The following is a 15,553-nucleotide window of genomic DNA, read 5'->3' on the forward strand; positions in this document are numbered from 1 at the left end:
TGTCTCGGGCTCCCTCTTTGTGGACGATTTTACGATCTACTACAGCTCTCAACGGACCAGCCTTCTTGAACGACGTCTTCAAGGATATCTCGATCGCCTCCACTCTTGGAGCATCGAAACCGGCTTCCGTTTTTCTTCAAGTAAGACAGTTTGTGTTAATTTTTGGCGACGTCAGGAGTTTCTTCCACCCTCCTTACATCTATGACCTCTCAACCTTCCGTTTTCGGACTTCGCTAAATTCTTGGGTCTTATGTTTGACAGAAAACTATGCTGGTCCTCCCACGTTTATCTTTCGGCTCGCTGTCTGCGATACCTCAACACCCTCCGTGTCCTGAATGGTACCTCCTGGGGAGCGGACCGAGTGGTCCTTCTCCGCCTCTATCGCGCCTTAGTGCGCTCGAAATTGGACTATGGAAGCATACTCTAATCCTCTGCTCGGCCGTCTATTCTTCGGCGTCTCGACTCTATCCACCACCGTGGATTACGTTTAGTGTCTGGAGCTTTTTACACCAGCCCTGTGGAAAGCCTTTATGCTGAGACTGCTGAACCTCCGCTGTCCAATCGGCGAGCAGTCCTTCTGAGTCGTTATGCTAGCCATCTGCATTCCATGCCTGCTAATCCAGCCCATGACATTTTTTTCGACGTCTCCTTTGATGTAGGGTATGCAGGCCGCCCCTCCTCCCTACTACCACCGGGAGTCCGCTTCCGTCAACTGCTCCATTCTCTTTCCTTCCGCTTCCCTAAAACCTTCTTGACAACTTGGGGTACAGCACCGCCTTGGCTCCGTCCCCGGATCTGCCTGCTCCGTGACCTTTGTCAGTTTCCCATGGATGGTACCCCTTCACTTGTTTATCGTCGGGCATTTTCTGCTCTATGTGCACAAATGAAGGAAGCCACATTTATTTACACTGATGGCTCAAAAACATCGTTTGGTGTAGGGAGTGCCTATATTGTTGGCGACACCCCAAATCAATTTCGGCTTCCCGACCAGTGTTCGGTTTATACTGCGGAGCTTTACGCTGTTCTCCAGGCTGTCTACTACATCCGCCGCCATCAGCGGATACAGTATGTTATCTGTTCAGATTCTCTCAGCTCTCTCCTCAGTCTCCAAGCTCTTTACCCTGTGCACCCTCTGGTCCACCGGATTCAGGACTGTCTGCGCTTGCTCCACCTGGGGGGCGTCTCGGTGGCGTTCCTCTGGCTCCCGGGACACGTTGGTATCTGTGGAAATGAGGCGGCCGATGTTGCAGCCAAGGCTACAGTCTCTCTTCAACGGCCAGCTATTCAATCGATTCCCTTCGCCGATCTACGGAGCGTTTTATGTCGCCGTGTTGTTCTTTTATGGCACGCACATTGGTCGACACTTCCCCATAATAAATTGCGGGACGTGAAAGCTCTTCCTTGTGCTCGGACCTCTTCCTCCCGAATGCGTCGTCGGGAGGAGGTAATTTTAACTAGACTCCGGATAGGGCACTGTCTTTTTAGCCATCGACATCTTTTAAGCGGCGATCCTCCCCCACCCTGTCCCCACTGCTCTCAGCTGTGGATGGTAAGACACCTTTTAATTGAGTGCCCCCTATTTTACTCCGTTACGCGCCCGTCTACAGCTGTCGCCTGATATTTCTTCCATTTTAGCAGATGACACGCGCTCGGCCGATCGCGTTCTCGAGTTTATTAGTGCCAGTGAAATGACGTCAGTCATTTGAAGCTTTTTTTGGGGACAACCAACCCCTTTCTGTAGTGGATTTTTAAGCCTTCCTTCTGCTTTTAGTTTCTCCAATTTTTTGAGTTTCGTTCCCATTGCTGCTGGTTTCCATTTTCGGTTTTTTACTGTTTCCTAAGTCACGGACCGGGCGCTAATGACCATAGCAGTTTTGCGCCCTAAAACCAAAACAAAAAAAAGTGATGATAAGCTTTATCCCTTAGACGTCACCTGTTTTGAGGAAAAGCAGGAAAAAATAGTTACTTCGGTGCTAGCTGTCACAGCCTTGGTGGGTGATTCAACGGGACATAATACTGGAAATCTGTTAATTTCGCAGTTGAAGAATTACAAAATACCGATTGAAAATCGTGTAGCGTTTTGTTCAGACAATACTCCAGTCATGATAGGAAACAAAAATGGAGTTGCTCCTGTTTTAAGAGCACAGCTATATGTCTTTGTGCTGGGTTGCTCATGTCACTTGATTAACTTGGCTGCTGACAAATGTGCAAGCAGTTTACCTATTAAGACTGATGAACTTCTAGTCGACATTTTCTACTATTTAGAAAAGAGTTGCAAGGGGAAGCAACGCCTTAAGAAGTTCCAAGAGCTTCACGACAAGAAAACTAAGATGATGTTAAAACATTACTGCATAAGATAGTTATCTTGAGGAAAGTGTCTGCAGAGACTGTTGGAGCAGTGGGAGCCTTTAGTTGGGTTCTTCAAAGATGAGGTGCATTTTAGTGCTCAGTGTGCATCAAGTACTTAACATCGTTTACAAGCCCGAAAGCTGAGCTGATAGTTCTAAAGACAATGGAAAGAGGAAGCCTGTCGAGTCAACAGAATTGGTTGCCCCCCAAGAGATTTGCATCTGCCACAAAATTTGACACTCTTATGCTGAAGAACAACAACGTTATTCAAACCCGTGAAGAAAAACTGTTTATGTTTCTCTCTTACGGCTTAAACAAGGCATACTGTGCTTTCCTGTGTGCGTTCATTCCTGTATCTGAGAATCCCAGTTCTGTACTACAGAGCGCTTCCCATCAAATTCATAAACCGTTAGAACTAATGATGAACCTATTACAGCAGCTTCTCTCCAGTTTGTTAAACCTAAAGCTATAAAGAGTTCCCTGTTAAGAAAGTTCAGTACCATCTTGTCCAGAATCAGAGTGACAATGTGTAGTGATTCGAGAATTTCCGCGTAAATTCTAGAACCACTCGCCCTTCCACCGTCTCGAACACAAAATATTTTAAAAATAAGTGTGAGAGAACGTACTACTGCGCGACACATGTTTGTGTGTGCAGGCTGGAAAGGAGTCACGAGGACAAAGTAGACGCGACGGTCGAACGGCATCGACAGGTGTTTGCCGTTCACGCCACGGAAGCCGTATTGGAAGAAGAAGAATTAATTATTTAGTATTCTTTGCTGTTTTAGTGACTGTGATTATTGTTAAAGAAAAATGAACAATTGATTATATACTTTTAAGTACTTTAGGTATTGTACTCGCTAGAGGCAAGACGGGTTCATAAATTATGTGATTGTTAAACCGACTTTATTGCAGATGTATTTGATCGAGTCTAACACGAGACGAATCGGTTGACATGTAAACATTCGAATATTGATGTGAGAAATGGTGAATATGTTATTTATGGAAGTTGAAATATACCAAGACTGAACTAAAAGTATTCTTAGACTACTAAATTATTTCAAAAGTAGAGAGAGAGTCTTCTAAATTCCTGTTAACCAGCAGTTTTCTTCGGAGAAGTAGTTTTTGGAGATCGACGTAGCCAGAAATCAAGAGAAGAAGATCGGCTGTACATACCAAGTAAATCAACCTATGGGGGAGAGGTGTGAATTTTGCAATCCAACTTCACATCGCTTTGGGTCGTCTAGACAGTTAGAAATGGTGATCTAGTTATTGGTGTTCAGACAATGAATTTGGTGAAGAAACTTAATGATAAAGATAAATCAACGACCTTTCCGTCTGTAGGGCTTACTTTTGCTTTGCATGTGATAATATCATAAACAAGTTTCCCCTCAGTGATGAAGTATTGAATCATGCAAAGGTCGCAGAAGTTTCCAAATTGATGATGTCAAGTTTTCTTCTGTAGAAATTCTTGTAGAAATGTTTCCAACATTGCTGCCGAGGAAGGGAAGTGAATCAGCTGAGGACGCAATGAATGTGTTTCATAGCCAATTTGTGGCCCTACCGGTTGATGACCCTGCTACTGTTGAGAGCGAGAACTTGATAGATGATACCAAATGGGCTTGATGAGCATTCGTGGAGCTGATGGTGTTCCTAAGTAAGATGGGTTATCCAGACTAATGGTTTCTGTTTTGATCCTACCGGACAGCAATGGTGAGTGTGAGCATGTGTTCAGTTTGGTGAAGAAGAATCGCAATCGGTTTAGGTTCTCCATGTCGAATGAAACTCTAGGATCCATTTCCGTTTTGAAAACAAGAAGCAGAGATCCATGTTACTTGTATACTTTCCCTACAGAATTCCTGAAGGAAGCTGCTCATTTTCATCTCTCCTCTGCAACCTGTGATAGAATATAGCCAGTGTTCTGTGAACTTGAGAAAATTTTGTACATAAGTGTCCAGTTTAGTATGTTTGACAGTGTCGTTCATATTGTGGCTTGCAAGATCAAGTCCCGAAAAGCTCATTTTTGTGCAGTGTGTGAACTGTTCCCAATGTTAAGTGACAACAAATGAACACTCATCGTCAAGTAACTTGTGTATCTAACTTCAGTGTTCGAAAATGGTGATCTGAAAATGTAGCCTACATTATAAGTGTTAACATTAATTGTAATCTCTTTCTGTGTAGTATTTTCTCTCTGTGTTTGAACATATTGCGACGCATGCACCCATTAAATTTTTGCGATTTGGAACCTTCTGGATTTCTGTTTTTGAAAGTTGGCAGGTATGATATTATATAAATTGAAGGTGACGGGGGAGGAGGGGGAAGGAAAGGAAACGGACGGAACTATTGATGTCAATTGCATTGTGACTATGCGGTGGCAGTGTGGGTCGGCGGGGCGAGTGTGCCGAGATAATCCCCGAATTTGCGATAAACACTGTGTCCAGATGGCGCAGTGGTTAACACAAAGTACCGAGGGATAAATATGTACGTAACAAAGACTATGGGCGTACTGTTTGTGGAAACGGTGAACGATGTTCTCTAAAATTATTAATAGCATAATGCGCTATTAACAAGTCGCGAACAAAATACAGAACAGAGCAATATCTATGAGTCACTGCTTTATCTGTGATTCGAAGATTTTCAGAAAGCTATGAAATCTGTCCCGACAGATGAATTTAAAGCCGTGGATTGGTTTCGGCTAGGTTAGTGTACCGAAAAGTATATCGAAAAAACATGTACATCAGTGCTACAGCTTCTGCTAGATTTCATCAGGATTGTGAAAAATAGTCAGGCAACGAGATTGCATTTCGCGAACAAAAAAAAAAGAAAACGGTTTTCAGCAGCCCTACAAGAAGTTATGAAGTTCCTATACAACAAAGGAAAAATAAAGAAGGAATGTATGTTAATAGGACATACCTAATCACCTTTATATCGCTGTGTGCATCTAGTAGTGATAAGATTCGACAAAGAAATGAAACAACTGAATAAAGCAAGATTTGAAAATAGAGCAGGAAACCAATAATAATGAAACTATAACAGTGTTATTGGTTAAGTGCCACACTGCAGATCCAAAAGTCTCAGCTTCGACTCCCTCAGGCTGAGGACTTTTAACTGTCACTCATAAGTTCTTTCATCTCTGCTAACGTTTGTTAATATGAAAAGTGCCTAGTTGCCCCGCGTTTCTATGTCTACGAAACTGTACCTCTCCTATAACTACCTGGGCGAGTCAGTTCAAAGGTCGGAGAAAGGCACCTCCTCTGGAACCATGTTTAACGAAACAGTATGATGTTGAAACCGAATTTACGGTTGACAGCACTTTACTTTTTTTTTAGTAATTGATAATCACTACATGTAAAATTAAATATTACAAATCAGTAATTAAGTCATGGAACCATATGCAAGTTTTTTGTGCTTAGCGCAGTTAAGACAAAGACTGGATGGAGAGGAGAGCTTTTTGCAACGTAAATAGAGTTATCTGTATTACCTGCTTTGGTTTCAGTGCGAAAAAACAGGACGAACGTGGGTCATCTTTAACTTCCGTCCGGCCGTTTTTAAACCGTGTGAACCATTCGTAGCACCGAGTACGGCAATCATCACTTTAGGCTTCCTTAGTCATTTGGTGTGTCTTTGTAAAGGTTTTCTTGAGGTTCATGCAAAATTTAATGCAGACACGTTGCTGCTGTAACTTTGCAGTCTCGAAGTTCGCAAACTGTGCAACACATCGTTCTTCTTAATACAGTACTGAAGAATAACAAACAGGCATCCAACAATGAAACTTCCGGCAGTTACACATTAAACAGAGGCTTGTGTAGGGATGCCAATTGCTTTCGCTCCAACACACCATTGGCGCGAAATTACGAATTTTCCGGAATTTTTTGAACAGATCTCGTACGAAGTTCTTTTAGCAGCAAGCGCAGAATCGGGATAATGAGCTCATTTGTCTACAACGACTAGATCTGTCATCAGTTTCATTATTGCAACTTTTGTTTTCGTTTTTTCGCAGTTGGGTGCACTTCGGTTACAAGATACAGCAGAAACTGCGGTCAGTATGAGATAAAATAAACAGCGTCACAATGTTTGGAATAAGGAAGACCATAGGACAAATTGGAGTCAGTTATTAAAATTAGTGTCTCTCTGAACTCCCAGCTTCAAAATGTGTTCATAGTACCATTTTGGACTACCCAGTAGGGCAAAATGACACATCTTTTCTCGTAGGAGAGGTATTCCTTTTGTACTATTAAACTATTGACATACAGATGCAAATAATAGTATCTGGGTTAAAGATAAGAACTATATCCCTAACAAAGTAACGATGCTCATTAACAAAATTTAAAATGTGACATTACCTCTGGGAACTTAAAAAACTGACATGTCAGATTTAAAGTATCAGCCTGTATACTATTGTCGATACAGATAGTCAGTCGTTGCCTAATTGACCCTGTCTGCTTAGAAACTACAGCAGAATCTGCTTGGCTCTGTTTTGAACAGCTCGTACACCTCAACCATACTCCCCTGCTTTTTCATCAGGCGAATAATTCGTAGCAGTAAATAGAAGATGCATAATCTTCATCACCAGTAAAAATATTTGTATCTGTTACTTCTATTTCATCACATGGTGAAAATATAGCCAAACGTAGCTTCACACCTACTCGTCTGGAGTTTCTCGTTCGTCATCGCTTTTCTGAAACTCTTTTTACTTTCATTGTTCGCAGATTTGTTGTTGAAGTAAGATTTTTGCCACCTTGCCAACTTAAAGTTTCTTACTCATTTTGGTATAGAAGGGAATTGTAGAAAGACATGCAAATTCTATTAGTGTCACTTGAACGCTTTATGTAGCAAAGAGGCATAAGCCACCCCAAATTACACTTTTTCACGAGGTTTACTACAGATTTAATGTTACTTTCATTCCATGAATATCTCAAATCCGTATGTCCTTATTCACCATTGCCTCCAAAAAATGTTCCAGAAAGACATGAACATAGTGTTAGTAGTTGCTAGTTACTATTTTAAATTGTAAATGTCCATTTGTAAGAAGGAATGCTGCATTTGAACATCGATAGGGCGTCCGACGGAGCAGGGCAAAACAACATAGTCCTGCGTCATTCTGCACGCTGACGCACAAATTTAATGTTTTGTCGCAATCTCAAAATCCAGCAGACCTACAGTAAACATATTACTACGGATAGGACGAACTTACATTTGTAAGAAATCCATCAAAAAATAAACTTTTAGGGAAATAATCAAAACTGCACAATTGAACATGTTTGTGAACGGAAATATTGGTTTCATTGTCTTCACCATTCAAGTAAACCAACGACTGCTATCCTGTGTCCCGACACATTCAAAAAGCGCCACTACGTCGTTTTGTTCTGTAACGTTTCAGGCCGCTTCCCCACAATCTTTATAGCCATATTGATGCCTGTCCACTTCAAAAGTATTGAACAGTTTTACAATAGGATGTTATAGTTTGTCAGTTTTTTTCTGCCGGTTGTAAACAATGTTACTTACTACTTTTTATGATCGCTTTTTAAATTTTTATTTGAAAGGCTTTGTTATTTTCGCAAAAACTGTAAATATGTTGAGAATACTACAATTAGTCAATTTCGGTGATAGAGGTATTTTCATATGGACTTGACTGTACAAGACCAGGGATTGAAGTAATAAATTATGACACCCAAACACCAAAACCGCTACACGTAAACAACCATGGCATCTTAATCACGCTGTGTATCACAGAGGCTACAAAACTCATATAATCTTTAGTCTACGAAACCAAGAATGGAACATGTTTCCCTTCATGCTGCCTGGTATTCATATGTCGCATGACGTGTATTCATCCTCTTCCACTGTCAAGTCCATTTGAAAACAACTAACCAAGACTGACCAATAGCAGTAAAATTACCTTCTCAACAAATGTACAGTCTTGGTGAAAATAATATTGTCAGCGGAACCAAACCTTAAAAAAAGAAAAAGAAAGCTAGTATATTTTTCATCATGTGCTGCAGTGGAACAATTGTTTGATTTCTACATACCAGTCGACTGTTCTATGAGCACTTGTACGTACATTTCACAACTTTTAAATTCTCTGTGCCTGCAGTGCTGCTGTCATACTGTGCCGTTCTGTCACCTTTCGGTCGTGTTGTGATTTCAGTGTGATGGTCAGTTTTCCTTTGAGTGTAGTGCTGTAAATGTGTTGTGTATTTGGGGCGGGAGGCCGGATTGTTTAGAAGATGTGAGAAGCAGTTTTCTTTTTGCAACGTGTAGTTGTAGTTAGCCCCAAACAAATACTGTTTATCACGTCTTTCATGCGACGCCCTGCGTCAATGGAAAGCGTCAGTTTGGACGCACGAGACTAATTTTAGACCGTTCTGTCGAACGGACACGTCGAATTACGATTTAAAAATTATTTTATTTGTAATTGGAAACAAACCGAAGCTTCGCGTCGACGGTGAATGTCGCATGAAGGACGTGGTGAGGAGGAGATTTTTGGCCTGACCCCAGCTAAATGTTGCGAAAAAGAAACTACAAATATCTGTCGAAACATCAGAGAAAACGCACCTAACGACCCCTGCGGGAGACACCCGATATATAAATACAGTGTGTGTGTGTGTCATAGAAAAGGTTTGGATATTGTTCAGTATTCATGTCAACTAACGACATCTCGAAACTGACATCCAGCAATCGGCTTCCATACCTGCATAAGTAACACCTTTAAAAACAGCAGACACACACTCACACCGCATACCATCACACAATAATATGAAATTCTGAACTGCGGAACAATACAAAGCACCTTCCTCGAGTGGCAACATTTATTCCATGTGACTTGGAGAGCGTCTTACACAGCTATTCCAACCAAGACACAATATAAACAATCGAAAGGTGGGTGATGAGGTTACAGTGTGTGGCGTTAGCGATGTTGCCTTCCCACAAACTGTAATGAGATATCGCTATGTTTGTTTGGCAGTTGTCGCCGAAGTCGTGTCGAGAAACGCGAAGAACGCAAAGCTAGTGCGGTCCGCCGGTAAGCTGTTGCCCGCGATAATGGAGGTGAGCACGCAGACGGGCGCGGTGGGAGACGCGCAGGTGGAGTGCATCGTGGTGCTGCGCGCCTTCTCCCCGGGACCGGGGCCCCCGCCGGAGCAGGCGCACAGCGGCGCCGACGACGACGATGACGCTCTGCAGGTACGTGGCTGCTGCTCCCGTCCTCTGTGGCTCAGGTGCTCCGGACAACGTCCCAAGTAGAAACAGTTGTCTGTACTTTAACATAATAATGAGACCCATCCAAATATGAGGGCATTCAAATGAAAAATGGACACCCGCCACAACAGAACCCTGGAATGGTTCATTTCAAAAGTAATCATCCCACGCGTTAAGACATTTATCCCACTGGGAGACGAGACAATTAATTCGTGTTTCGTAGAACGCGGTCGGCCACTGATTGATGTACATCCGCACCCACTCTCGCACTTCCTTATCCGACTGAAATCGAACGTCCACGGATATCATACCTCAGGTCGCCAAAGGTGCGAAAACCACACGGTGAAAGATCCGGGCTGTACAGAGGATATTGCAGTGTTATTCAGCGACTCCGTCCGACAGCCCTAGGCAAATGGCAAAGCCAACTGTGGAAACATCTCCCTCTCCAAAGAAATCCAAAGCTGTCCACTCAAGGTCCACTAAGATCATGATGGCCTCCTCCTCCGACCGCAGGGGCCCTCCGCTCGTCCAGATCCCCGAGCGTGGAACCGCAGATAATGAGCAGTGCTATGAAGACGCTTTGCGGAAACTGCGATGCGTCATAAAGTCAAAAAGCCCACGAATCCTGTGGGACGGAACCATCCTGTTGCACGATAACGGCCGCCCCAACTCTGCCAATCGGACGAAGGCTATGCTTCAGCGATTTGGTTGGGAAACACTGCAACTTCGTCTGTACAGCACGGAACGTTCACAGTGTGATTTCTCACATCTTTGGCGACCTGAAGAGAGACATGCGTGGACGTCGGTTTCAGTTGGACGAGGAAGTGCGAGAGTGGGTGGTCGTAAATCCGTCAGTAGCCGACCGTGTTCTACGAAACACGAATTGATCGTCTTTCTCTAACTGGAATAAACGTCTTAAAGCGTGTGGTGATCACTTTTGAATGGAACCTTTTCGTGATCCCATTGTGCTGGCTCTTCGGTTTTCATTTTACTGCCCCTCATACACAAAATCAGTAGCACTTGAGACTCTTAATCTGAGTCATTAATTCGTTCCTACGCTGGGCGAATATATTAATTGTTGGATATGTCTTCAACATCAACACCGAATACCCTAACTTTCTAAAAGTTAACCACAAAGAAGTTGAATACATATTTTTATTTGATATGCGAAGTTAAAACAAAAAAGACATAAATAAAGTAAATTTTTCATTTGTGTGGTCATATTTAAAATAAGTTTTTAAGCTAAAAAGTCGTTTCTGTATTACGAAATGCGTTTCTTTTTATTGACTTAAAAGGTCGTCAGTGGTGACATTTTGTACGATTTCTGCCGAGGTCAGTGAGTGTCGTCCACTGGCACATTTTCCAGGTATTCCTGGATTTGGCACTGACGTTTTGGGCCTAATCTTGCGTTGGTTTGTAGCACTGTACATTTCTTGAAGTAAAATACGACTAAATGGTTCAGTTGGCTCTAAGCACTATGGGACTTGACATCTGAGGTTATCAGTCCCCTACGTAAACCTAACTAACCTAAGGACATCACACACATCCATGCCAGAGGCAGGATTCGAACCTGCGACAGTAGCAGCGAGTGGTTCCGGACTGAAGCGCCTAGAACCGCTCGGTCACAGCGGCCGGCTAAAATACGACTAACTATGGGACCAATATTAGTCGTTTAAATCCTCATGGCGGAATGTGTGCCAAGCGGTTCTAGGCGCAACAGTCTGGAACCGCGCAGCCGCTACGGTCGCAGGTTCGAATCCTGCCTGGGGCATGGATGTGTGTGATGTCTTTAGGTTAGTTAGGTTTAAGTAGTTCTAAGTCGAGGGTACTGATGACCTCAGATGTTAAGTCCCATAGTGCTCAGAGTCATTTGAACCATTTTTGCGGAATGTGTGTACGTACACAGACACTAGTGTTGCTATATTCTGTCGTATTTCACGCCAAAAAATGTGTTGTTCTACCAGGCAACGTGAGATTAGCCCAAAATTACAAGGGTCACTCCAAAAGAAACGCATACTATTTTTGTAAACATACAGTTTTCATTCTGCATGTGTGAAAGTTTTACAGTGTGTAGATACATCCTTCCCGCTTGTTTCAAAACTTAGTTCAACCTGTTCCCGTGAGTGGCCACGTCTCAGCACGTCTTCAAGATGGCTGCTTCACTTGACATTCGTCAGAAGCAACGTGCTAATTCCTGTGCTGTGAAAACGAGACAGTGGGAAACATCCACAAGAGGTTGAAAAAGGTGTATGGAGATGCTGCTGTCGATCGCAGTACAGTTAGTCGGTGGGCAAGCAGGTTACGTGATGATGAAAGCGGGCACGGCAATATTGAGGATTGTCCTCGCAGCGGCAGGCCTCGTGCTGCACACACTCCAGACAATGTGCAGAGAGTTAACGAATTGGCGACTGCTGACAGGCGCATCACAGTGAACGAACTGTCACGCTACGTTGGGATAGGGGAAGGAAGTGTTTGCAGAATACTGAAAGTGTTGGCGTTAAAAAAGGTTTGTGCCAGGTGGGTTCAGGATGGACAAATTGAAGCTCCCGCCTTACAGTCCTGACCTGGCTCCATGTGACTATCATCTCTTTGGGAAACTGAAAGACTCTCTTCGTGGAACAAGGTTTGAAGATGACGACTCCCTTGTGCACGCTGCCAAACAGTAGCTCCAACAGGTTGGTCCAGAAATTTACCGTGCGGGTATACAGGCGCAGGTTCCAACAAGGCGTAATGCAGTTGAGAGGGATGGAAATTATGTGGAGAAATGAAAATATTGTTCCTAAAGGATGTACCTACACACTGTAAAACTTTCAAACATGTAGAATAACAAATGGATTACAAAAATAGTGTGCATTTCTTTTGGAGTGACCCTCGTATGAATGCCAAATCCAAGAATTATGGAAAATGTGCGAGCTTCACGATGTCGGCGGAAATTAGACAAACGTGCCACCCAGCATTCCCAGTGTTTTAAATGAATAAACTATGCATTTTTAATAGCTGAAAAGTCGAATGGTAAACACATTCAACGAATAAATATCCTGTTGAAAAAAAGTCAGGAAATGGATTCATAAATGTTCTCGAGAGATGGTGCTAGAGGCTGAAGTAGGGAAAGATGAAACTGAAAATTACTATTCGAGACTTCTTCTGCAGACAGCTTGTACTCTAGAGAAGCCGCAGTCGATCGCAAGTACTGTAGAGAGATTATTTATGGCCTGCCAACTCATAAGAGAAGCCTCAGAAGGTGAAACAAGAGATACAGCAATGCCACCAGATAAGAGTGACAGTGTAAATACCCCACTTACCATTTTCTTTTCATGTGTGAGTATCGAAGGACGTCCTTACTGTACGAAAGCTGCAATTGCCAGATGTAATTAGCGATCAAGTTACTTATGGCTACTCGTTGAAAGCAACACTATTTTTGTTTTTTCATCGTGTAAGAAGTTTATTTATAAATCGTAATTTTGATATTGTGTAAAGTTGCTCATAAAACGCAATTGTATGAAAAGTGAGATAATTTTGTAAAGTAAAATTAAGTTGGAAAAAAGACTGATTAAGTGCCAGGTTACGAGGGATTCGATCCTCGTCAGATCTACGATTTTTAACTGTCACTTATCATTTCTTTCACGCCTGGAATTGTTTATTAATGTGGAATGTGCCGGACTGCGCCATGATTCGAAGTCCATGTTAAACTGTAGGTTCCCCTGGAAGTGGTTGGGTACGTCAGTTCAAAGGTTGTGGGAAGGCAAGGACACAACCACCATCAAAAGAAGAATACTTTGTAAAGCAGTGTGGTGTTCAAACCAACAGCACTAGCACACCACGTCATAAGTTTCATTATAAAGGAAGCAGTCTCATTTCTTTTACTTTTCAGTAGAGGAAGTATGTGACTTCCTGTGTGACCGAAACAGTATGAAATTGTCTCTCTTAAGTTGTTAAAGAGAATAACTGCTGTACAGGAAGAGGAGGGATGGGGGTTGGGGGGGGGGGGGGGAGGCGAGGTCGATAACGCACGCTTTTGGGGTGTTGTCATATCCGGAGGTAGCCGGTTCAAATTTTGTTGAAGGAACGTGAGTGCACAGTGTTACCAAACCAACGACACACACACACACACACACACACACACACACACACACACACAGCGCAAGTTCAACAAACACTACTTACAGACTCTTACACTTAAACGCAAGTCTCACACAGACTCGTTTGTACATTATCACTTAACCGCAGTGTCGTACTTAGTGGTATCGTCTGTAAATACGGCGACAATCCCACGTAAAGTTTAAGCGTTTTTCTCTTTCAAAAATGGAAAACGAGTCACTGATCGAGCTTCTATATTCTCAAGACTGTGCGCAGAGTTTTTTGTACTCTGGCGATGCTCTACAAATGAGTAACAGCATAAACCGTAAGCAGCGGGCTAGTTAGGGACAAGTGATTGGCCAGCCGTGCAAAGCTTGAATTTATATTTGATTGTTGCCCTTAATAATGCAAATTCATGTTCGCTCCTCGTATGATCGTTGCTAAACATTTCTGCACAAGTATGATGACTTAGAGATTGTCTTGCGCGCTGCAAGAGAGTTGAGCAGATGAACAGTCATACGCCTGCTGTTGAGCGAATGACAACTGTAGAAGTGCTGGAACGACGACATGTGAACCGTGGAAGTGTCGGCAAGAACCACTGAAACTCCTTTACTTGTAGTAGCACTATGGCTGGCACATTCCTACCCCGACCTTCACAGACACCCAAACACGTTCACATTTCTGCTTGTGATTTGAATACAGAGCTCGTTCACTTTGGACTTTCTTGGGTGAACATTAAACATTGTATGTAGTGTGTTTTTTTTTAATTTTATTTACCCATTGCTGTGCTGTTTTAAGAAAAATGCTATACAGGACGTTTTGCTCGCGCAAGTTTGCATCCGTTTCAAAATTTGCGACGGCTTTCTCAAGTAACACCGTTGCAGTGCAGCTCCATTTATACAGGATGAACGTGAATTACACCGAGAAAATTTCAGAGGCTATTCAGAGATATTTTCCGAGTATTTTGATATAAGGGACCAATGGTCTCCGGTGGCTTATTGCAGAGTAATGATCTAATTATATTTTATTCGGATTCTTGCACCAGATATCTTTTAGTCTGCGAAAATACCTTGGCGATTGTGAAAAATCCTGTAATAATACAATCACCAAAACGGACGTCACAAAACACAGGTGCCGGCCCGGTGGCCGGGCGGTTCTAGGCGCTCCAGTCCGAAACCGCTCAACCGCTATGGTCGCAGGTTCGAATCCTGCCTCGGGCATGGATGTGTGTGATGTCCTTAGGTTAGTTAGGCTTAAGTAGTTCTAAGTTCTAGGGGACTGATGACCTTAGAAGTTAAGTCCCATAGTGCTCAGAGCCATTTGAACCAAACACAGGTGCAAAAGTACTCTGATCTGGTTGTCGTCGCTCTTTCGTTGCCATACGAAGTGCTTCAGGGCTAAGAGTAAAGTTGCCAACAGCAAGTGCCGTGGGCGAATGGAGCAAGTTTGAAACTTCCTGGCAGATTAAAACTGTGTGCCCGACCGAGATTCGAACTCGGGACCTTTGCCTTTCGCGGGCAAGTGCTCTACCAACTGAGCTACCGAAGCACGACTCACGCCCGGTACTCACAGCTTTACTTCTGCCGGTACCTCGTCTCCTACCTTCCAAACTTTACAGAAGCTCTCCTGCGAACCTTGCAGAACTAGCACTCCTGAAAGGTGGGAGACGAGATACTGGCAGAAGTAAAGCTGTGAGTACCGGGCGTGAGTCGTGCTTCGGTAGCTCAGATGGTAGAGCACTTGCCCGCGAAAGGCAAAGGTCCCGAGTTCGAGTCTCGGTCGGGCACACAGTTTTAATCTGCCAGGAAGTTTCATATCAGCGCACACTCCGCTGCAGAGTGAAAATCTCATTCTGGAGCAAGTTTATTTGCAAGAAAGACGAATTATACACTGTCGAAATTTGCACTGTCTGAAAATATATTTTTTTCCATTG

At 43.2% G+C, this 15,553-nt stretch overlaps 1 protein-coding gene and 1 non-coding gene across 2 annotated transcripts in view; one reads left to right on the forward strand and one right to left on the reverse strand.

Moving 5' to 3' along the window:
• The window catches only part of LOC126154274 (uncharacterized), a 108,207-nt gene that overhangs the window by 56,411 nt on the left and 36,243 nt on the right, over positions 1-15,553 (forward strand). The window contains exon 2 of the mRNA XM_049916126.1: positions 9,311-9,528. Within this exon, the coding sequence (XP_049772083.1) occupies positions 9,311-9,528 (218 nt within the window). The remainder of the gene's footprint in view (positions 1-9,310; positions 9,529-15,553) is intronic.
• Trnas-cga (transfer RNA serine (anticodon CGA)) lies at positions 15,095-15,169 on the reverse strand. Its single transcript has one exon. It is a non-coding gene; the product is annotated as a tRNA-Ser (tRNA).

Source organism: Schistocerca cancellata, chromosome 2, assembly GCF_023864275.1.
Source record: "Schistocerca cancellata isolate TAMUIC-IGC-003103 chromosome 2, iqSchCanc2.1, whole genome shotgun sequence".
Classification (NCBI taxonomy): domain Eukaryota; kingdom Metazoa; phylum Arthropoda; class Insecta; order Orthoptera; family Acrididae; genus Schistocerca; species Schistocerca cancellata.